Source organism: Kogia breviceps, chromosome 3, assembly GCF_026419965.1.
Source record: "Kogia breviceps isolate mKogBre1 chromosome 3, mKogBre1 haplotype 1, whole genome shotgun sequence".
Taxonomy (NCBI): Eukaryota; Metazoa; Chordata; class Mammalia; order Artiodactyla; family Physeteridae; genus Kogia; species Kogia breviceps.
Genome location: NC_081312.1, coordinates 3,371,981 through 3,394,881, shown reverse-complemented (window position 1 = coordinate 3,394,881; position 22,901 = coordinate 3,371,981). Strand labels below are relative to the sequence as shown.

Below are 22,901 nucleotides of genomic sequence, written 5' to 3'. Positions count from 1 at the left end.
TGCATGTCCCAAATGGCAGCGCTTTCCCAGGATACAAAAATGAGAATGAGACAGGGCCCCGGGTGGCAAGGAGGGGAGCCAGATGGAAGCAAAGAGGATCCAGTCCAGACGGTCGGATGATAGCACACACTGGGGCTTGTGCTGGCCATGCTGGTGAGGGGCCTGGCCGTGCATTTAGAGAGACACGTAAAGGAAGGCTAGAGGGTAGGGTGGCCACGGCGAGGTGTCCCCACGGCACCGGGACCTTAGCCCCCAAGAGTTCTGGGCCCCCTGGAGGTGCAGCCAACCTCTTAGAGGCTCACCTAGGGGACTTAACCAGCCGGGGGCCCAAGGCAGGGGAAGGGGCGACTGGGAAACCGAGCTGCTCGGAGACGGAGCGTCACTCATGGGGGAGGGTGGGTGTGGTCTGTGTCAGGGACAAAGCTGGAGAGGGGGCAGGACCCGTGAATTTTATCCCCAAAACAGTGTGCAGGTGTCACAGTGTCATCCAGAGCCAGAGGCCTCAGCAGGCTTGCACTCAGGAAGCTCTTCCAGACGCTCGGGGGGCTTCTGGGGAAACATGTGGAGATAACGCTGCCGGACGGGGCTGACGGGGGCCTGGGTGCCCATCGGGTGGAGGAAACGGAGCCAAGGGTGTGGCTCCCGCGAGGGGGCGGCGCGTTTCCCAGGCTGGCGGAGAGGCTGGGCCAGGCGGGCACGGGGGCCTGTGCGGGGTGGGCGGGGGCGCGGGCAAGGGTCAGTGAGACCCTCAGGGCGTGAGGAGGGGCACAGACTGTCGTGCCAGCAGTGACGGAGGAGCGGGGCTGGCCGGCGCCACAGGCAGGGAGGGGGAGCTCCAGGGACAACTGTGGCCCCCGCGTGGCCACAGAGCGCTCACCCACGGCCCGGTGCCCGGCGTCCCGTCGGAGAGGCGAGGCCCAGAGCCGTGGCGGTGAGCCGAGGGGTCGGGGCTGCTGAGAGCTGAGCGGCCCTCCTGGTCGGTCGCTCCCCTGGCCCTGGCGGGAGGGAGGTGGTGAGCCAGGCCGGGGGGTAGGGGTGGGTGCCGGGTCCCCAGCCCAGGCAGAGGGGCTTGCCGTGGCCAGGAGGGCACGAGCCGGGCACAGGGCGTGGGGGAAGGGGTGCGAGGCTGCGGCTCGGAACCCCAGCTCCCCATTCACTGGCCTGGGGCCCCACGGTCAGTGTAGGTACCTCCACGTTCCCGTCAGCCAAGTGGGATCATAGCACACGCTTTACAGGCGGTGCTTGGAATAGCGCCAGCTCACGGCAGACGCGCAGAGAGTGGCCGCCAAATGCTGAGGACAGTCGGGGCCTTCCGTGTGCCTTAGCTCGCCTGCGCCGTCACAGCCACCTCCGAAGTGACCTCATCCCCACGTCCCACTCCCGGAAACAGTCAGAAACCCGTCCTGCTCACGGCAGAGCCTGACTTGGCCCAGAAGCCGAAGAGAGTGGAGCCCCAGGGCGCCCCGTGGGGAACAGGAGAGGGAGCCAAGGGGACCCCACTGACACGTGCGTGTACCAGGCCTCCTGCAGGGCCGGCCACGGGGTTGCAGAGTGAGATGCAAGCTGTGGGACTGATTGCGGTTGTGTCGTTTGGGAGGAGAGCAGAGAGGGTGTGATCAGTGATGGGGTTTAGGCGAGTCTGGAAAATGCCGAGAAAATGAGGACCAGGAGCGAGGGGGCAGATAGAGGAGGGCAAGGCTGTGTGCAGAGGTTGGGGGCTGGAGGTGGAGGTTTCCGCGGGAAGCGTTCCCGTGACCAGATCCAGGCTCACGGGGAGTCAGCAGGCCGGAGGCTCCAGGGTGGGGTGTTGCCCAGCAAGGGGCTTGGACAGCCTGGACTGAGGCGTCGCCCGGGGCCCAGGCGCTGCAGGTGTAGGCCGCGCAGCTGCACGTGGGCTCCCTTCAGGAGGGGCCGCGGGGGGTAGCTTGGGCCGGGAGCCCTGGAGCCGAGCCCTGAGCGCTGACCTGACCTAGAGTGACTCCGCGCTTTGCATTGCAGTACGCAGTGTGTAGTCAAGCGACCACCATGAGCCTTCCGGTGGCAGTGGAGACAGATGGGCCTTTATTTGAAGATGTGCAGATGCTGAGAAAGACAGTGAACGAAGAGGCTCGCCAGGTAAAAGTGCGCAGAGCTAAGCTGGGTGCGCTCCTTAGAGGCTTGCTTAAGACGTGCCTGTGATTTTAGTGATGTGATAGACAGCAGTGCCTCCTGTGTACGCTAAAGTGAAAACTTGCATGGTTGTAATCTTACAGGAAATATTTCGTCCATATATCTTAGATCAAATTAGTAGAAACAGTTTTTAAGGATCAAGTATGTGCCTGAAACGTGTTTCTTCGTTTACCTTAACAGTAGTAATCCCAGCTCTTAACTGCAGTCAGATGTTAACGAGAGCAAAGGCTCAAAGGTTTGCAGTAATGTCTTCCCTCGCTGCCCTCTGCCCCCTTGCAACATCTGCTCTGGCCCAGAGGCGCCCCCTCGTACTTCTCCACAGAGCTACTGCCGGCTCCCCGGGCCCCAGGACATCAGGCAGAGCCCTCATCCTGTCAACAGCAGGGCACGCTGCCTCACAGGCCTGTGCCGGGCTCAGGGCTCTGTCAGGACCCTCACACAATACCCACACTCAAGTGGTTTGGTTTCCACTTTGTGGAGATGCATATTTAGATCACCACCGACCGATCCAAAGAAAGGCTGCTATCACTGAATGGGGAACCTTTACGATTTAGGCTTTAAAGAAGGTAGTGGGTGGAGTTCCCACGTATAAGGAGCCTTTCCGTTGCTGTAGGTCTCTGATTGTACCTCCTGTTCTCAATCCTTGCAGTTGATACAGTGCTAACTGGATTTGGGGATATGGCCCTTTCTGACTCTGAAACTTTAATCCGCTTTGAGCTAAGAATTCCTAAAGACATCCAGCACTACAATTCTGAAAAGTAACAAGTTAGGCTAAAATTATACTGCATACTGAATGCAGATGGTTTCTAGATATAGTGTCATTCTGAGCTCAAACAGAGAGGGTTTTTTTTTTTAACCTACTTGTTTTTAACTCAAGTAAACTGTATTCCCCACCTGATCAGACAGGATCGGGCATTACCAAGAGCACAGGCTCTAGACCATGCCGACGGCACTGCCCAACACGGCAGCCCTGAGGCACACGTGACATCTGGCCGTCTGCACTGAGCTGTGCTGCAGCCCAACACACACACGGGAACTCCCAGGCTTGGTGTGAGGAAAGGACCTAGGAACATCTCCTTCATAATTTTCTGTTGGGCTTCCCTGGTGGTGGCGCAGTGGTTGAGAGTCCGCCTGCCGATGCAGGGGACGCGGGTTCGTGCCCCGGTCCGGGAAGATCCCACATGCCGCGGAGCGGCTGGGCCCGTGAGCCATGGCTGCTGAGCCTGCGTGTCCGGAGCCTGTGCTCCGCAGCGGGAGAGGCCACAACAGTGAGAGGCCTGCGTACGACAAAAAAAAAAAAAAAAATCTGTTACTGATAACATGTTGAAATGATAGTATTTTGGATACACTGGGTTAAATTTTAAAAATATTATTAAAGTAAATTTCATCAGTTGCTTTTCACTTTTTCAATGTGGCTACTAGAAAATCTGGAATTACATATGTGGCTGGCATCGTTTTCCGACCAGGCAGCGCCGGGCCAGATGCCTTTTTCTTGGTGCTTCCAGAGTAAAGCACCTGCACTGGCCCATCCTTGCCTCTTCCTGCCCGGCTAGTTCTTGGCCTTAGGTTAAGATAAAAGCAGGTGGACACAAACACTAAACATACAGTGCCAAGAACATCAGTAACCCATTTTTTTACTTAATCCCGTTGGATTCCATAATTTCCTCACAATATTAGCAATGAACAGATTGAATAAAAAACATGAAAATCCTTATCTTTTTCTCTCTCTCTGGGGTGTTAATTTTCCTACGTCTTAATTTTTTTTTAAACTTGGAAAGGAATTTGAGGCCATCTCTTTGATGACCATTTTGGTTTCAGGTGGGCTAAAAGACGTGGACACTCACCTCGTTACCGCGGGCGGTCCCTCCTAACAGCAAGCCTGCCCGTGGGGTTGTGACCACACGTTGGCGTTTAGGTCACTCAGGCCATATAACATAGAAAAGGAAACTGATGTCTTACAAGCCAGTCTTCACACATTAAATATTTTTAGGGTTGGAGGATTTTTCTTTTAGGTAGGTACATCCTTTGACTTGATCATTAAAGCTAGGAAAAGAATAAACTATGCCCCAAATGTAATGAACATATTATATAATTACACAATCTATGGACCTATGGTTTCTGACTTAGGGCCTACTCTGTAGGAGACGAAGAACGCAAATTAAAATAGCATTCTCATCTTGAGTAAGACTGCCTTTGAAAGTCAGCTCTAGTATCTCGGTGGTGGCCGATCATCTTCCAGCGGCCCTTGGAGGAGGGCGTGTCTCCTTCCCTGCAGGAGTTATGAAGGAAGCAGCCTCTGTAGTCATCTACTCATTAGTTCTGAGACACCATGTGTAGACAGGACGTTGCTTGGAGAACTCTTTTTAGTCTGCTGGTTTGTTTTCATGACTTTTGAAGTTAGACTGTATGACTGAGTTTTCTGTGTCATTGACATTCTCACAAAAATTATCCCCCTACCCTTAACCTTTAGATTTCTACAGATCACATTCCTGGGTTGGAAGACTCCATGCTATTAAGACGTCAGTTCTCCCCCAAAATTAACGCAATCCAGTCAGAATCCCACCAGGCACTTTTCTTTTTTTTTTAAGACATTGACCAGTTAATGCTAAGATTCATATGGAAATGCAAAGGACCTAGGATAGCCGAAATAACTCTGAGAAAAGAATAAAGTTGGAAGACTAACATGACCCAATTTCAAGACTCACTGTAGATTTCTATGGATCAATTGAATTTCCCCCAGATATCAAAATAATCCCGCATTTCTTTGAAATGATTCGAATGTGGGCTCAGGATGCATGTGAGGTAAATGACAGGGTCGCCGGAGAATCCGGCAGAGGAGACCCTAACGCTAACGGAATGTACTTGGCTGGGATGTTGTGGAGGAATTCAATCATACGTTTACCTGTCAGAACCACGATTTGGGGTTTCTTTTGAGAAAATTGTGTAACCCTATATAGAACCTCCAAAATAAACTAGTAAAGTTCATGTGAATGACATTTACATCAGAGACATTTAAAATGTTTTACAATTCTCATTTTTAACAGTCGGTCGGGAGGAAAGCAGTGTCCACCATGCAGTTAAGGAAGGTGTAGAAAGACGGAAGGTGGGAAGTGAAGGTATTCCTTACTCAGTACGTAGAAGTGTATTTAAGGCTTTTGTATTTAGGAAAAGCACTGACAATGTTATGTACGTGAAGTATTTTCCCTTTTTTCCCTGTCATTCCAGCTTGTGATGGTGAAGACAAAGAAATCTGGTCCCTCCAGAGATTTTTGATGAGTTCTGTCCTAAATGCAGTAGTAAAGCGCGCACTCTTCTGTATGACTCACCCCGATGTTGTTTTCCCATTTACTGTATCGATTTAGCCTTTCAGCGCTGCCATCTTGCTGCAGACAGAGGCCGTTTCTCTCCGGCTTGCGTCTCCGTAGGGGTGTCTGAGGCGGGGTGTCTGTCTGTCTGTCTGCCCACCGTCAGCAGCATGCTCGGCCCACACACCCCTCCGCCGGTGTCACTCGTCTAGGGGGACCGTCTGTCTGCATGATGTCCCACTCTCCTGCCTCCCCTTTTTCTGATTCCCCCCCCCCTTGTCGCTTGTGAAATTGCTCTCTGCTTTACACACTGGTTTTAAATGGCTATGCAGAAAGGCTCAGATGGTTCCATCACACTCTCTGTCCTTCCAGAAGCTTCCGGGGTCATGTTTGCCTTCTCAATTTGCATTTATTGGTTCCAGGCACTTTCTATCAAAATGTCTCTTCTCTTTGGAAGGCCTGTTGCAGCGTTTATTAAATATTTCAAGTATCTGAAAGGCTTGATTTTGTTTTGCTTCGCTTTGCTTTGTTTTACAGCTCCACCTGGAATGGACATAAAACTCATGGTAGAATTTCCCTCTGAGTTTTGCATGGGTCGAAGGCAAACACGCTCCACAGATGAGACCCACTCTTACAAGGACTGTGCCCGTGACAGGCAGACCCTCGGGGACGGAGGGGCCTCCGCGGTCTCCTGACACCCGGGCTGTCCTGAAGGCATCTTACACTAGTTCCCAGGGGAAAAAAATCAGAATTCCTACCTTTGCCATAAATGAACGTTAACTATTCAAATAACAGTTCTAGGAATAATCCTAAAATGATGTCACAGAAAATTCCTTACAAACCTTGATATCATTGACGTTGTCAGAGATAAATTTGCAAAGAACCCTAAGAGATATTAGCTCCACAAAAGCGTGCGCTTTTCGTATATGGTGTCTGCAAGGCCTTGGCTATTTCATTAACGCAAAGAGAATTACACTTTGCGTGTCGTACCACCGATGTTGGCAAGCTGGGTGCTGTGAGGAGTGGCTAGGGATAGGTTCTTTCTGTTGTCAAGTGATTGACTTCATAAACAGGTTTCTTCTGGTAGGTGTTTGACCACCACCACAAACGTAACTTCTTCTCTTTAAATATAATCCCCCCTTTGCTGGAGACACTAAACAGAAAGGAGGACGTGGTTCTGGTTAAAGTTTCTCATGCACTGGCAGCCTCCTGGTACATACGTTGTGTCTAGGTAATTGAGGTGGCTTGTTGTTTTGTTTCAAAGATACTGCTATTGATGCAATGGCCCTGCTCCAAAACCAAATAACTTGTTTAACTATTATGTGTGCAAATGGACACTTTTTGGTGTATAAACGCCCCATATCAGGCCCCTTCCTTTCTTTGCAGACACAGATCTCTAAATCCCTGTGCAAAAAGGGATTCTTGGGCTTCCCTGGTGGCGCAGTGGTTGAGAATCCGCCTGCCGATGCAGGGGACACGGGTTCGTGCCCCGGTCCGGGAAGATCCCACATGCCGCGGAGCGGCTGGGCCCGTGAGCCATGGCCGCGGAGCCTGTGCGTCCAGAGCCTGTGCTCCGCAACGGGAGAGGCCACAACAGTGAGGCCCGCATACCACAAAAAAAAAAAAAAAAAAAAAAAGGGATTCTTGTAGGGTTTTTTTGTTTTGGGGTGTTTGTTTTCGTTCTGTTTTGTTGAGTAAACCCAAAATGTCCTAACTTTAGGAAAAAAAAGGAATGGAGATGGCATCTTATATCTTACCCTTATTAGGAAATTTTAAACAAATAATTAAATACAGTTTTTCTGAATCCTGGAGGGCTTTTCCCCCTACATGACCCATTTAATACCTCTCATTTTAAGTATCTTTCTTCAAATTTGATAGAAGTTTTAGACCTGTTATTTACTGGCTTCGAGTCCAGTTTAAAAATGTTATTCATTCTTTCTTTTTATTTACCTCCAAGGGAAATTTCAACTTCCTGAAACGCTCTGGAAGGGACGTAGCCATAAAATGACTTGGGTAACATTTTATGAAACAGGAAGATTTTACCATTTATGGGATTTACTAAAACTGGTGAATTTGCAAAACAGCCGTACTCGATGCTCTGTACAAAACTACGCATTTTAGAAGACCACAATGCCGATATCATGCACACCGTCCTTGGGTTACTTTTAATAAATGAGGCGTTCTCGCTTAATGAGGGTGATAAGAGACATCCCGCCCTTTGTGTGCTCCAAACCCCCAGGGAGGCGCTGCGTGTGGGCACCGCTGGCTCAGTGCAGAGCGAGCCCACTTGCAGGTCGCTGAGTCTGTAGCCAACGCCCTGCGTTTTTATTCCAGGCACAGAAGGACCTGAAGAAGGACCGGCCCCTGGTGCGCCGCAAGTCCGAGCTGCCCCAGGACCTGCACACCAAGAGCGCCCTGGAGGCCCACGGCCGTGCTGAGGAGCTGGTCCCCCAGGATGGGCGCTAGCCCCGCCGCCGTGCGGGCACCCGTCCTGCTCCGATCTGTAGAGAATACGCGCTCTGTGTGCCATACAAATCAGTTACACTCAAGTCAAAGCTTTCTCCAACCCCGTTCTGTAGGCAATAACATCCTTCCGCCTCAGCTCGAGACTAGGAGTTCAAACAATGGTGACCAGCCAGGGCCACATGCCGCCCGTGGTGTCCCCGGCACGGTCCCAAGTAAGCCGGATTTCCAAGATCAGAGCTAAGGAAAGCACCCTAGTCGGCACCTTCACGTTCTCCCCAAACGGAATTCGCGATCCTTTAAGAGAGGTGGTCCAATGATAGTATCAATGTTTTTCAAATCAAAGGAGCACTTTAAAAAAGTATTACCTATTTTTTAAGACTTTACAGCCCTTGAGATTGTTTCCACGTGATTGTTAACGCCAGCAGTTTCTTTTCTGGGGTTTTTCGGTTTGTTTTTGTTTTTGAATCTCATCGAAGTGGTTCTTTGCTGTCATCGTTCCAACACAGCTCAACTGGGAAAGTGACACGACAGTCCCCGGCCGCTGGCTCTTCCTAAGGTACTGCTTTACTTTGACCAATACCGTGCGAACCGCGTCCTGCTGCTGCTGTGTATCGCTAAAGCCATACTTCCAGGTCTGCGGTCCAGGACCAGGAGCCTGGAGTGAGCTCATAGGAGAAATTTGTTTTGAAAAGAGCTTTCTCTTGACTGGAATTGGAATTTTAAAGTGATGTGTTCCTGTTTTACTCTTTGCAGAATGATTTCTCTCTACATGTTGTTGGCCCTTGAACAAGGCTCTTCAGTTAATAAAATTACATTCTCTGAGAATCCCACGTTTTGTAGAAAAAATTAGGACGAGATCATTTTGAGTGAGGCCAGCTCTCGGCCTGATGCAGGCCACCGCTGCTTTGGGGCAAAAGTAGCAGAAACAGTGCCGTGGGCAGGCACCCCCCTCCCCACAGTGTGGCCCTGAGGGCTTCACGGAGGCGGCAGCAGTTCCAAGGAGTCTCTTTCTGTTGAAAAGAGCGCATGTAATAGATGCCTCATAAGGAAAATACAGCGTCTTGAGTTTTCATCGGTCTTCAATGCTGCTAAATATCTCAGACTTCCTTGCATGTATTAAGCTTTTTGTTTTTGATGGAACAGCACGAGGAGAAAAATCTTTAAACTTAATGCTTTGTTCTTTACGTCTCTCCGGGTGGCCAGTATTTTGACTTACTTATCCTGCTTGAAAGCTATTTGAGATGCGTACTGCTGCTCTAAACCAGTGATTCTAGTTTCTTCTGTCTCTGGCATAAGATTCTATAACTTGATGTTAAATGTCTTGATGCATCAAAGGTAGAACGTGGCTTTCAGGATCTGTTTTTTAGTTGAGGTCTTGGGAATCCACTCAGACGTTGTGAGAAGCAGACGTGGTTCCCTGTGCAGCTGTGGTAACTGCTGCCCGTTGGTTTCACTTAAACCCTTTGATGATGTTTATTTCCTTGTTTCCTGTAGGAAAATCATTTGGAGGGAGGGGATTTCTTGTGTTCAAAGCAAGTACTAAATTAGAAGGCTGCCCCAGCTGAAAGGGGAGAAGCCCCCTTTGTGAGGAGGAACACTTCCTGAGAAACTTGACAAGTATCCATCCACTTTACCATGATGAAATTTATCATATAAAAAAAAGTTTAGATGCCTTCTCCTTTTGAGGGAAAAAGGGTGCTTTTTATTGTATAAAGCAGCGTCTTATGTATTTTGATAAACCATTGTTTGAACTTCCGTCTTTAGCTGGTAGATTCTCAGATATACTTGATTTGGATGTTCGCAGTTATGTTTGTGACAGAGGTTTCTGAGAAGCCTCTCCTCTTGCCCTAGGGAAAAAGCAAAATATCAGTGTTTGGGTGATGTGGGAAGCTCAGCGTATTAAGAACATCTTTTTGTCTAGGCTTTACTTCTGCTCTTTATTGAAGACAAACATTCACCAAAAAGGGAGGAAAAAAAAAGTTTTGAGAGAAACTAATTTTCTTTGACAAGAGTATTATTTAATATTTTGGCCTCTGAAAGTTTTCCTAGTTAGTACTCAGATTCCCTGTGCTAATTGTTCAACTGACATATTATTACATACATACACTGTTTATTCTGTACCAAACTGATTTCAGAAGTTCTACATTGAAAATAAACTGGTGACTGTTTTTCTTCATAAAGTTCTGCGTTTGGCATTTCACTCTTTCTGAAATGTATCTGTACATCAGAAATGTCACTATTCCGAGTGTCTTTTTAGTGCAGCTTTAGTATGGCTTCCTTTTAATATTGTACATACATTGTACCTTTGTTTTATGGTAACGAGTAATAAAAATGTAGACTTCATATTTTGTACAAAATGTCCTATGTACAGAATAAAAACAGTTCATAGAAACAGCAAAAATAGGTAAGTGGCACAATTATTTTTCTTTAGAAAATATCTGTAACTTTACGCTTTAGTGAAATGTTAAGTACCTACATATTTTTTAACATTTTGTAATTCAAAACTTTCTGTTTTGACATTGTTTATGAAGAGAGACTTCATACACTTGCCATTTCATATGCTCTTTTATCTAATTTTAAAAAAAAACTCTAAAAATGGTGTATTATATGGACTAAATAAAGAACATGTGAATTTTACTGCTCATCATGACGCTAAATTTAGCCATGGTGCTGGGCAAAAGCCGGTGCTGATCTCTGTCCAGCGACAGTTAGGGGCAGGGCAGCCCCGCCAGGGATACTGGCTGCAGTCCCTCGCTCGACACTGGCTGGGCGCCTACCCTGGCGTCCATCACAGCCACATCTTTGCCGAGCCTTCTGTAAGGTCACTTTTCTACTTTTCTAATGGGAAAAAGTAAAGATGACCTTTTAACGACCACCTCTTGTTTTGTGAGTAGGCGAAGGTGGATCAGAACACAGTTTATAGAAATGGAATTATTTGAGCCCTAACCATGATGTTTAAAATTATTCTTGAAGAGACACTGAAGTCTTGAGAACAGAGTCGTGTGGCTAAGAATATGAGTTTGGGATCCTAGCTGATCCACCCCCTTCTTACTGGGGGGGGGCCTCGCTGTCCTCACCGGTGCTGTTCCTGAAAGGCCGCTGGGGGCCGGCCCTGGATCAAGTTGCTCCGTCCCGTCACTGCAGCGACCTCGGCCTCCCAGCAGGTGGGCTCTGACCCAAGCCCCTCAGTTCCTTGATCTGCCAGCCGGTCCCTGTGACTCCCCCCACCCCAGGACAGAAGTGCAGAAGTCGCCCTTGGAGCTGGGGTGTCTAGGAAGGGGAGGTGTCTAGGTAACGAGTCGTCTCGGTTATCAGTCTGGCAAGGTAAAGGCCCGGGCAGGTCTCCAGGATGGGAACCTCTGGCAAAAGAGACTTCCTGACTTCGCTTACTCATTCATAACACGATGAACAGGCCCACTGCCCAAACCGAGAAGCAATCGAGTAACCGTAACTTACATCTACGTCCCTCACGAGCTTTTCTTCTCCAGCCTGGAGACCGGCATGACTTCGTCCCACAGCAAGTTGCTTCGTAGGTGAGGAGGCCCAGGTCCCTGGGGGCTCGGTGAGTGTAAAAGCCACGTCTCCCAATTCCTGGCCCCATGCTCGTGCCGACATGATTTGAGACCCCAGATCTTCTCCACCTAAGGTGATGCTGGGGCCGTGTCAGATCTCTGATGGCTGTGCACGGGTTCCCGTCGCCAGTCTGCACACACCAGCGCTGGGCATGAGAAAGGGCTCCCCCGTACTCAAGACGAAAGGGCAACGAGCCGGTTCCCTTCCAGTAAAGCACCATCTATCCTTTAACTGACATGCTTTTCCTCCACCCCTGGCATTAAACCTTCAGGAAGTGGCAAACACAGGACTTACCTGCTGGCGCAGTGGTAAAGAATCCGCCTGCCAACACGGGACACGGGTTCGATCCCTGATCCGGGAAGATCCCACATGCCGCGGGGCAACTAAGCCCGTGCACCACGACTACTGAGCCTGCGCTCTAGAGCCCACGAGCCACAATTAACTGAAGCCCGCGCGCCTAGACCCCGTGCTCCGCAACAGAGAAGCCACCGCAATGAGAAGCCCTTGCACCGCAACGAAGAGCAGCCCCCGCTCGCCGCAACTAGAGACAGCGCATGCGCAGTAACGAAGACCAACGCAGCCAAAAATAAATATAATTAATTAATTTTAAAATTAAAAAAAATTTTAAATAGCAGTTTCTTAGTAATTCCCTACTTGAAAACAGTTGGCAATACCGTGTGCCACCCTCCACCCCCCGGAAAAAATAAAACGGCAACAGTACAGATCAGCCTCCTGACCTGTGGAATCTGGAATGCTGGGAACCCCTGGTCCAGTTCAAAACCCTTGTTTTACAGAAAATGAAATAGACCCAGAGACAGGAAAGCCCGGAGCTAGTGGACGTTGGCACCCGGCCCACCGTCCATGTTTAATGGGACCTCAGAGTTGTGTGCTTGTGGGTCGCTCTTTATGCTGCCTGCCTCTTGCATTCTTTCTAGGTTGTGAATTTTTTAAATATCTCTAGGAAAATGAAAGATTTACTTGAGATGGGCAACAAGCTTCATATGGAAATGTTTTTACTTTAACAAGTAAAAATTTAGGTATTTCCTGAATAGAAAAAAATGCCATATTAAAATCCAAGTTTCTCAGAACATTTGAGAAGAGCTTTTTGGAATCATCCGTGCATTGTACAGGATGTACCAGAAATGCTGTCATTTATAACCACACATTTTCTATTTTAAAAAAAAAAAAGGTACCCATATTTTTCACCTGTTGCTCTTGCAAAAGTTGAGTATAAAAAATTAAAATCAAACACAGGCCCCCTAGAGTGAAGACTTGACCCAGGTGAAGATAGTGGAGAGAATTCCAATCAACAGATGCCTGTGTGCGTGTGGGTGCTGGGCCCTCGGGGTGCCTGGCACGGGCCTGACACCCACACATAGAGGGGCCGGTGCTGGCAGGACGGGCCACACCTGCCTGCCACCTGCCAGCCACGACCCTGCACTCACCTTCATCCCAGGAACTGGTGCTGTCACCACTGCTGGTCAAACCCAGAACACAGCCTGGCTTCTCCCTCCACTAGGGATTCTAAAGTCCCAGAGAGCGCACCTCCCAGGTACATCTCTGTCCTTCTGCCTTGCCCCGGCTTCCATCATCCTCTAGACGGTGTGACAGCCTTCTCTCCAGAGCATCTGAAACGGTGATCACTTCACCCTCTTGCTTAAACCCCTTGAGTGGCTTCACATGGCACTTAAATAAAGCCTGAACTCCTCGCCATGGAGAGAAGAATCTCTGATGCGACTCCTGCTGACCTCTGCAACCCGTGTTCAGTGTATGTGTCCCATCAGTGGCCTCCGTGTCTCACCCGATGACCTCTTTACCACCGCAGGGCCTTTGCACAGGCTGTCGTGCTCATCCCGTTCCCCCAAAGTGGCCTGGCTGACTTTTTATCCCACCAGTCTAAAGGGCAATGTTTCCTCTGAAAGAGTCCTTCTCTGAGCACCCTGTCGAGTTGGACACCCCCGTTACCCTCAGCCCACCCCCTTTCCTCCAGAGCCCTGATACAATTTGTAATTATGTTTGTTTCTTAGTTAAGTGCCTCCACAATCAGACAGGGACCTCATCTGCTCTTTCATCGTGTGTCCCCAGTGCCCAGCTCTGCCCCGGCTGCAGACTTTGCTCACTTTGTCAGGCGAATGAAGGTGCAAAACGCTGGGATGCCCGCCGGGGTGGGGCTGGACCCCTGAAGGAGGCAGGCCGTGGGGAAGGGGGTCTCGCTCACTGCCCATCCCATCCCGGGGATTATGGGATGTGCCAGACAGTAATGGTGGTGACGAACGTCACAGACGTCCTGCTTCTACAGAGAGGTGCCCAACAAGTCAGGATCGCGACAGGGAGAGGGCGGGCCACTGCAGGGGACGTCCCACTGGGCTCCGCTCAGTGAGCGTGGAAAATGTTCCAAGCAAAGGGATGTGTGCAAAGAGCCAGCGATGGGGGAGGCATGAAGTTTTGCTGCGGCTGCACCGTCACCAGAGGGACCAGGGACAGTGGCCGAGGAATGCGGCTGCAGACGTCGGTAAGGGCCCGCTCGCCGCGGAATGTGGACCTTAGCCCATAGGCGGCGGGGGGAAGAGACACGTAAGCCCCTCAAACTGAATGAGCTGGGGAGAGTGGGGGTCCCGTGCAGGAGAGCGGGGACCGGCCAGGAGGAGCCAGAGCCGCCTCAGGGTGCGAAGTCTCTGCTACCGCTGGGACTCGGGGCGTCTGGCCGTGGGGTCCAGGAGCGAAGCCCCTGCGTTCCCAACGCCCGCGTGCCAAGGAGCCGGGCTGCGATGGCAAGGGAAGGAAGGCTCGTGGCCGGAGAAGGCTGTGCAGGGTCCCCTTGCACAGAGGGTGGACGGGGTGTCCACGCGCTCTCCCACCACCCCAGTGCCAAGCTAGGGGGCAGCCCGGGGACGGAGACGCGGAGGGCGCGTGGCCTGCCCTGTTCTCAGCAGGAGCAAAGCTCGTGCCTCACCCGGGGGGCGGGGATCCAAACACTGCTCTCATCCTTCTCCCAGCCCTGGGCGCCCAGACCCTTGACCAGACGCAGCAGGCACACAGGGAAGAGAAGCAGCGAGGTGACCCCGAGCTCAGCTGGGTGGCGCCGAATGGTGATGCCATTCGACATCATGCCTTTGGTCCATTCCCTCCGCACACGTCTTTGTTTTATTCGGAGCAGGGTGGCGCTATCCTCGAGCACCTCCCCTTGTGCAGAAGACAGTGGATTATTGAAGACGTAACTAACTAGCCCAGCTGCCTGGGGCCCGGAGGCAGGTGGGGTCGGGAAGGGTCTCCGGAGGGCTTGGCCATCGAGGAGGCTGCTGACCTCGGAGAGAGAACCGCCGGGCGTCGTGGGACGTGGAGAGGGGACGTCTCAGCATCTTGGTGGAGACACTTTGGGGTTTAGGAAACCAGACAACAGGACGTGCTGCAGGGGGGCTGCTCAAGCGTTCTGTGCATCAAGGGGAAGAAGTCCATCACGGGGTCTGCGAAGGCGAGAGGGGCCTGGAGCCCAGAGCGCAGGTGCAGGGGTTGGTCTTCAGCAGGACCGAGGACAGATTATCCATTGTAACAGAAGGAAGGCGGGGAGGGAGGAATTCATGTAGATGCACAGATTTGGGGCGGGTAGATGAGCGAGTTGCCCTCTGATCCCCTCAATGTTCAGTGAATTCTGAATGTCCAAATGGGGCTGTACTGAAAGTGAAACCGGTGGTGTGATTCTCTCTGGCCACATGGGAGGCGGGGGGGGGGGCGCGGGGCAGACGTTCCACCTCCCACCACCTGCTCGCCCCTCCTCCAGGATGAGGTTTTGCGACTTACCATTAATTCTCCCCGAAACTGTCTCTTTCAGGACGCTACGGGCGATGACCCAGAATTCACAAGAGGTAGCTGGCCTTTCTCTCACTATAAAGGAGGAAAAAGAATGTTTCCTCTGACGGTGCCTCCCGAGGGGCAGCTGGGACAGATGCCAGAGCACGGCAGCTTTCTAGCTCGGCAGCTTTCTAGCTCAGCCTCCGAAGCTGGGCTCCAGGGAGGCGGGCGACTTGCAGCCTTCACACTGGGCTGCGATTCCAGCTCCATCCCCCTCCGTGCTCTCATCTGTGAAATGCAGATAATGATTCAATCCTTGTAGGTGTTTGGGAGGATTAAAGAAATGATCATTTAAAGTGGGCAGAGGAAGCTCAGCGGATGGCACCTGCTGTAATTGTTTTGTGTCCTCACCCGTTTCACAGTGAGAAAACAAGGGCTCCCTAGGGAAGGGGGGGCTCATCAACAGAAAAGTCAGCCACCCTGGTGGGAGGAGCTGGTCACCATGGACCCGAGAAGGAAATTCACACCACAGTGGGGAGGCTGGGAGGAAATAGCATTTATGTTTATTGTGATGGATATGCAAACTTGTACAACTCTTTGGAAGGGTAATTGGGTAATGTTTAAAATATTAAATATTAAAACTATTTTAAATGTCATGCCTTTGACACTGCAAATCCACTTCTAGGAATTTAGCCACTGAGACTGTCATGGTAGCCTTATTCTCCATAGTGAAAAGTGGTAGAAGCCAGAGAATGTATTAAATAAATACAGGTGCATCCTGAGAACTTAGAGCTCCTGGCACATAATGACTCCATCCAAACCCCAGCACTGAGACGACTAAACTCTAGCCTGGCTCTAGAAGCAGGAGGCTGTGTCCCTAGGATGACCCCAGCCCCCCATTAAAATGCCTGCCTGAGAAAGCCCAAGGCTGCCAGAATTTCCCATTTGTTCCGGCCAACCCCTGACCACAGGCCCCGACCTGCCTTCCTCAGAGCATTTACTAAGAAGGGCTTACAATTAAGAACCTTCCTCGGTCCCTTTGAGGTGTATGTGTACCTTCCACAGCTCAGGGGGTGTCTTTCTCAACGACCTGAAAGCCACTCCCTTGAAACGGACGCATCAGGAAGGATAGGGCTTTTATGGAGGGTAGAGTTCTGATGGGTAAGGGTCATTATCGCTAGCAGACACAGCCAGCCCGGTCTCATCTACACTGACCCACCCTTGGTGATTTTTCACTTCAGCGCCACTGCCCACACCCCTCCCTACTCACTCATCCTCCCTTGAAAACACCAGTCACCTCTGAGGGACTTCCCTGGCGGTCCAGTGGTTAGGACGTGGTGGTCTCACTGCCAGGGGCCCGGGTTAGATACCTGGTCGGGGAACTAAGATCCTGTAAGCCACGCAGCATGGTCAAAAAAAATAAATGTAATAAAAAAATTTTTTTAATAAAAATGGGCATAAATCAACTATACTCTAATATATGAAACACCGGTCACCTCTGCGCAAATCAGAACAGAACTCAGCTCTTTCCCCTGCTGTCTGTAATGACTTAATAGTATCTATTTCCACCACTTTAACTAATGTCAGCTATATTTATCTTCGACCATCCATAGAATGGAACAGTATGTAAACTTTAAAGAAGGTTCTACGTGGGGACTTCCCTGGTGGTCCAGTGGTTAAGACTCTGCGCTTCCAATGCAGGGGGCCAGGGAACTAGATCCCACATGCTGCAACTAAAGATCCTGCACGCGTTAGTGAAGAGCCCAAGTGCTGCAACTAAGAGCCGGGGCAGCCAAATAAATAAATAAATATTTTTTTTTTTAAAAAAAGAAGGTTCTATGTGGAGAAGCACTTAAAAGTAGTGCCTGGAACACATTAAATGTATTAACTATTATTATTATGGAGATTAACATTTTTCATCTGTTGGAAAAAAGAATGCATTATGGGTGTATACATATATAAAAATGTATTGAGCTGCAGACTTAAGATTAGTATATTTTATGCTTTCAACTGTTCCATAAAAGTTTTTAAAAATGGAGACTGTGTTAAAACTTGTATGTTCTTACATGGAACGTTATTCAAAATATATGTTTAGGGCTTCCCTGGTGGCGCAGTGGTTGAGAGTCCGCCTGCCGATGCAGGGGACACGGGTTCGTGCCCCGGTCTGGGAAGATCCCACATGCCGCGGAGCGGCTGGTCCCGTGAGCCATGGCCGCTGAGCCTGCACGTCCGGAGCCTGTGCTCCGCAACGGGAGAGGCCACAACAATGAGGCCTGCATACCGAGGAAAAAAAAAAAAAAAGTTTAGATGAAACAAGCAAGTTCCAAAACAGTTTGCTTAACAGAATCATATTATATGCATACACATATATAATATCCCCAAACTGTATATATCATATACTATATATAATGTCAGTATGTGCAAAAAATAGATACATATTTCAAGAGCTTATATATTTCTGGAATATGTGCACTAATTTTACAAGTGTACATTTTACACGTGTACATTCCTGTTCCAGGTTGCAACACTTGGAATCAGCCAGGTCCTGATGCGAGACGCTCAGGCCGGTACGCTGACACGCAGTCTCCCTCCTCACCACCAGAGGGCCTCCAGGAGCACCCGCCCGATCGCACCACAGCCTCCCAGCATGTGGGAGGCCTACCTTGAGCCTCCCCGTGCTCAGGTGTTTTTACATAATCGCTGGTCAGATTGTACTGTAAACTGGACACTCTGTGCTTCTTGACGCGTTCTCCCTGCATCACACATTCTGAAAGCCTTTAAAATGGAAAAAACAAACATTAACTCGGTTATGTTTCTCCAGCCTAACAGTCATGGGTTCTTCAAAGCTAGATTAGGAGAAAGAATGAAAGTAATTTTTTTTTTTTGATTGAAGTGTAGTTGATTTACAATGTTGTGTTCGTTTCTGCTCTACAGCAAAGTGATTCGGTTATACATATACATACCTTCTTTTTTATATTCTTTTCCATTATGGTTTATGTCAGGATATTGAATACAATTCCCTGTGCTCTACAGTAGGACCTTGTTGTTTCTCCATTCTGTATGTAATAGTTTGCATCTGCGAATCCCAAACTCCCAGTCCGTCCCTCCCCCACCCGGAAGTAATTCTTACTGAGCACCTACCACATGCTGGTCTGTCCCCCTGCTGCGCACAGCATCTTATCAAATTCTCACAACAATTAGGTTGGTGGCGTTAATCCCCATTTTTCAGATGAGAACGCTGAGATTCTGAGGGATTACGTGATTTACCCAAGATCACCAGCTAGTCACTGGTAGAATCCGAATCCCTGCAAGCCAGCAGCATCCTAAGATTTTGCTTTACCCTCTATAAAGCCCCCACTTGTCTCCAAATTTATGAGTGAAGAAAATAAATCCAGGGTGTGTTGGTGGGAGACCTCAATCAAAACTAAGGTGTCCAGATACCCAGAACGTGCCCCTACTAATGTGCCCTCTGCCTTCAAGTTTGGTATGTGCCCAGCTATGACCAGTGCAGAAACATGAAGGCCTGGCATTGCTCTCTGACTTACCATGTGGTTCAAAATTCAAAAAGAAAAACAGTAAAAAAAAAAAAACAAAAAAAATAACAACTTTCCTTCCTCTCCTCTCTGCCCTCTCTGCCCTCTCTGCCCTCCACCATCCACTCACCCAGTTCCACTCCCTGGAAGCAAACTTGTTTATTTTTCCAGATTATTTTATATGTATGCAAATCAACGTTGTAGTTTTTTTCTGAGTTGCAGTTCCCTGGCTACAGTATCCCCGAAAACCTAGAGACAGTGTCACCTATATTACTAACTATCCCCATATCACAAAGACAAAACCTGAGCCCTTGGGAGCTGGAGTGAACTGGCCAAGGTCCCACAGCAGGACAACTGAGGGTCTGAATCTAAGGACGGCTCTGACCTGGGCAGGTCCCTGGGTCCTGCTCTTCCCAGTGTCCCTTTTGTGTCTGTGTCACTCTCTCCCGCCTCCCTTCCTTCTCTCTCCCTGCTATAATCATTTATAAACCCTCACCTCCCTGGAGTGTTGCTAATTCGAAGTGTGGAGTCCAGCCCTCACCCTTTACAGATGGGCAAACTAAGGCCCAGGAAGGCTCCTGCACATGTCGGATTTCTACATCCAGCCCTTGCTCAGCCGTTCCCTTTCCCGCCTGTCTGCCCAACTCCCTCCTGCTCTTGCAGCTCTTCATGTGAGAGCACCCCTGGTTTTGCATCTTCCAAAAACACTCATCTCATCAGTCCACACCTTCCTAGCAACACTCCAAGGGTCAAAACGCTGGCCCTATGCCTTCTCTTCTCTCCTCTCCTCTTGTGACAGGCCGGAATCTTACCCGTGCCGTCCCCCCTCACCCTGACTCGGTTATTAGCTATTTATCCTTCAGTCTCAGATCTCCCTGGTGACCAATCCAGAGGCGCTCACGGCTTTTCCCTAGCTCCAACCTCCCTGTGTCTCCCGGAAACCATGAGCTCAGCGGGAACAGTGCCTGGGCCTGTCTTGTTCACCACTGTGTCTCCAGTATCTGGCGCTGTGCTCCACCCCCTCCACTCGCTAGTTCACAGGCTCCATCATGGTCTGATGGAAGGATGAATGAATGAATGAACGATCCGGCAGAGGAAAGAGCCTGATCCCACCAGGGAGGTGTGCAATCAAAAGCTGTGTGCCGTGATACCAAGCGTTCCTGTGAAGTAGACTGAGGAGTGTGCAGAGGGTAACTGGGAGAAATAAGGTCAGAATATTCTCTTCCCTCTAATAAGCATCTGAGGACATCTGTGCCAGGCCCCGTGCTGACAAAGAGCCCACAGACGGACCAAGCGGGGCCCTGTTAGTCCTGTGAGGGTTCTCAGCACCGACGTCTGATGAAAGCCCCTCCGCCCCCACCAATCCCCAGGTGCTCCTAAACAGCCTATTCTGCATATACCTTGAAGCAGATCACAGCCTCCGGAACCAAAGTATCCCTACTCCAGGTGGAACGAGAAAAATCAAATGAGTGCTTGGAGCGCGAGCCACGCCAAGACAGCAGTGAGGACGGAACCCAGCGCTTCGGAGACGGCTGCGGGGACAAGGACTTAGGGCCAGGGAAGGAACGGCGATGGGAGGTCCTTGGACCCATTTTAAGAAACTTATCCTATTCTCCAGAAACAGGGAGCCTGGCAAACTTCCTGCGCCCAAAAGGGCCCTAATCTCCAGGCCGGCTCGGAAAGATGACGCAAGCAGCGCGCGAGGCCGTGCGACTGCCCCGCCCCCGCCGGGGCATTGTTGGGGGTTAAAGGCACCAACCGGATACCGGTCTCGCGAACAAGCGAGATTCACGCGTATGACAGAGATTGGGTGGGGAGGGAAGGCGAGGCTTCTAGTCTTCGAACGAGTCCCGCCCCGCGGCCGGGATGGGCCAATCCCAAGGCCTCCCGGTCCTGGCCCTGGGGATTGGTCCGAGGGCTCACATGGTTCAGCAGGCCGTGGGGCATTGGAGCGAGCCGAGTCCAGGGTACTTGACCGAGGCGGCGATGGTGTCTTTGTACAGCGGTGAAGGGCTGGAGAGACCTACACTCAGAAGCTTGCGGGCTACCGGCCGGTCTCGGCCTCCGCACGCGGCCGTGGGCAAGTCGAGTTTGAACGCTTGCTGAATAAAGAACCCGCCTAAAAGGTGATCTGGCCCTCAGTTCCCTCGCCTGTGACATGGGTGCAGTGTTGCCGGGAGAACAGGGTGGCCTCACGTCTAGGTGAGGCGGGGTGCGTGAAATGCCTGCCAAGTAAGAAGCGGGGCGAAGGCCTGGCGGGACGCAGCGGCCCGGGGAAACGGGTACCCAGTTCATCTGCCCAGAAAACTGGCCGTGGATCACGTGTTGAGCCGAGCAGCGCCCCCTGTCCTCGAATGACTTAAGGGACCAGTCGTAGACAGTGGGTACGTGGCGGTCCTGCACCCTCTAGGTGCGAACCACTTGACTTTTGTCGTCTTAACTAGATCTTTCCAACAGCGGTGCGGGGTCAGTGTCGTAGACGGGGAGAATTTGCTGAGGCCGCACAGCCTGGAGAGAAGGAGCCAGGGTTGGACCCAGGCATGAACCTGCTCAACCCGCAGGCCTTCCAGCAGGTGGCTCCTGCACCCCGAGGGGGCCTGTGCAGCGCTTCCAGAAGGGACTCGGCCCTCGTCCATGAGACCCACCTGTCACTCGTGTCCCCTCTGCTTCCATTATCAGCCCCAGTGTCTGGAAAACCTTTACAGGCCTGTGGTGTTCTGGGAGCATAATTAGGATGCTGGAACCACGGCCCAGAGTTGCGAGTTTCACCGGACAGGATGGGGCCCGCCCCTGAGCAGTCCTAGGCATGGCCACGTCGGGATCCTTTTCCCCAGAACCAAAGGCACCCACCGCCCATTAGGATGTCTGGGGCTGTCTGACACATGAGGTCATCAAAACGAACCCTGCCTCACTTTCTTTGTTATTAGACTATATTAAGAAAAAAAAAAAAGGGGGACTTCCCTGGCAGTCCAGTGATTAAGACTCCAAGCTTCCACTGCAGGGGCACGGGTTCGATCCCGGCTCGGGGAACAAAGATCCCGCATGCCCTGCAACGTGGCAATCAATCAATCAGTTTTAGATTTACTGAAAAGTTAAGAGTAGGGAGTGAGTGCCCTTATTACAGCCTCCCACATACACACATAGACGGGCACACACACCATTTCCTTTATTGTTAACATCTTGCATTAGTTGTACATTTGCTACAATTGATGAGATGATATTGATACATTATTATTAACTAGAGTCCATAGTTTGTTCAGAGTTTCTTAGTTTTTCCCCAGTGTGTTTCTTCTGTGTCAGGATCCCATCAAGGATACTGCGTCACATGTAACTGTCCACCTCATTTTCTTATTCTGAAGGTGCAGTATTGAGAGAGGAGGTTAAAGAAGCACGTACTTGCTTAACTTGTTCTTGGCTTTAAGTCTGAGAAAATGCTAGGGAAGAGGCTGCTGCTGGGGGCTGCGTTTTGGTGTTGCGTCTGGCGGGTGGCAGCCTAGTGGGGCACCAGGTCCTGGGGAAGGGCGGGGCCCTGAGGAGGAGCGACCCTTCTCAGAGCGGCCCCTCGGCTTGGGGTGATGGGAAGTTACGTTTAGAGGATTGGAAATTTCTGTTTGGGGTGATGAAAATATTCTGGACATGGATAGTGGTGATGGTTACACAGATTTGCTTAGTACAACTGATTGTACACTTTAAAATGCTTAAGTTTTATGTATATTTTACCACAGTTTTTTTAAAGCTGAAGAAATAAATATGCAATTTAAATAAGACATCTGTTCTTAGCTTTTCAGTAAAGAAAACCTATATGTATATATTTCAAAACTAAACAGAACTGTCCCTTGGAGGCCCTACATTCCTAGAATAAGGTTCCTCCACAGACCTGGGATGAGGGCTCAGTGCAGACCAGGCTCCAGCACCGCCATCACTATTACTAATAACAGTAACATTAAAAAGAGCTGCCCGTGAGTGGCCAGCTGTGCTGGCCACTTTGTCTCATGTATTCCTCTCATAGCTCCAGGGGCAGCTACTCTCATTAGCCTCATTTAAAGAAGGGGAACTTGGCACAGAG

At 50.3% G+C, this 22,901-nt stretch overlaps 1 protein-coding gene across 12 annotated transcripts in view; it reads left to right on the top strand.

Annotated features, from left to right (window-relative positions):
• The window catches only part of PPP2R5C (protein phosphatase 2 regulatory subunit B'gamma), a 140,730-nt gene extending 124,772 nt beyond the window's left edge, over nt 1-15,958 (top strand). For 5 of the 12 annotated variants that reach the window (XM_067027731.1, XM_067027734.1, XM_067027729.1 and 2 more), the window contains 2 exons: nt 1,999-2,115; nt 7,809-10,578. In XM_067027731.1, the coding sequence (XP_066883832.1) occupies nt 1,999-2,115; nt 7,809-7,940 (249 nt within the window). In that variant the 3' untranslated portion in view covers nt 7,941-10,578. Of the gene's footprint in view, nt 1-1,998; nt 2,116-5,213; nt 5,287-7,808; nt 11,503-15,342 lie in introns of those variants that run through there. The other 7 variants (XM_059058243.2, XM_067027728.1, XM_059058247.2 and 4 more) reach the window with 4 other exon arrangements.
• The last annotated feature ends 6,943 nt before the right edge of the window (nt 15,959-22,901 follow it).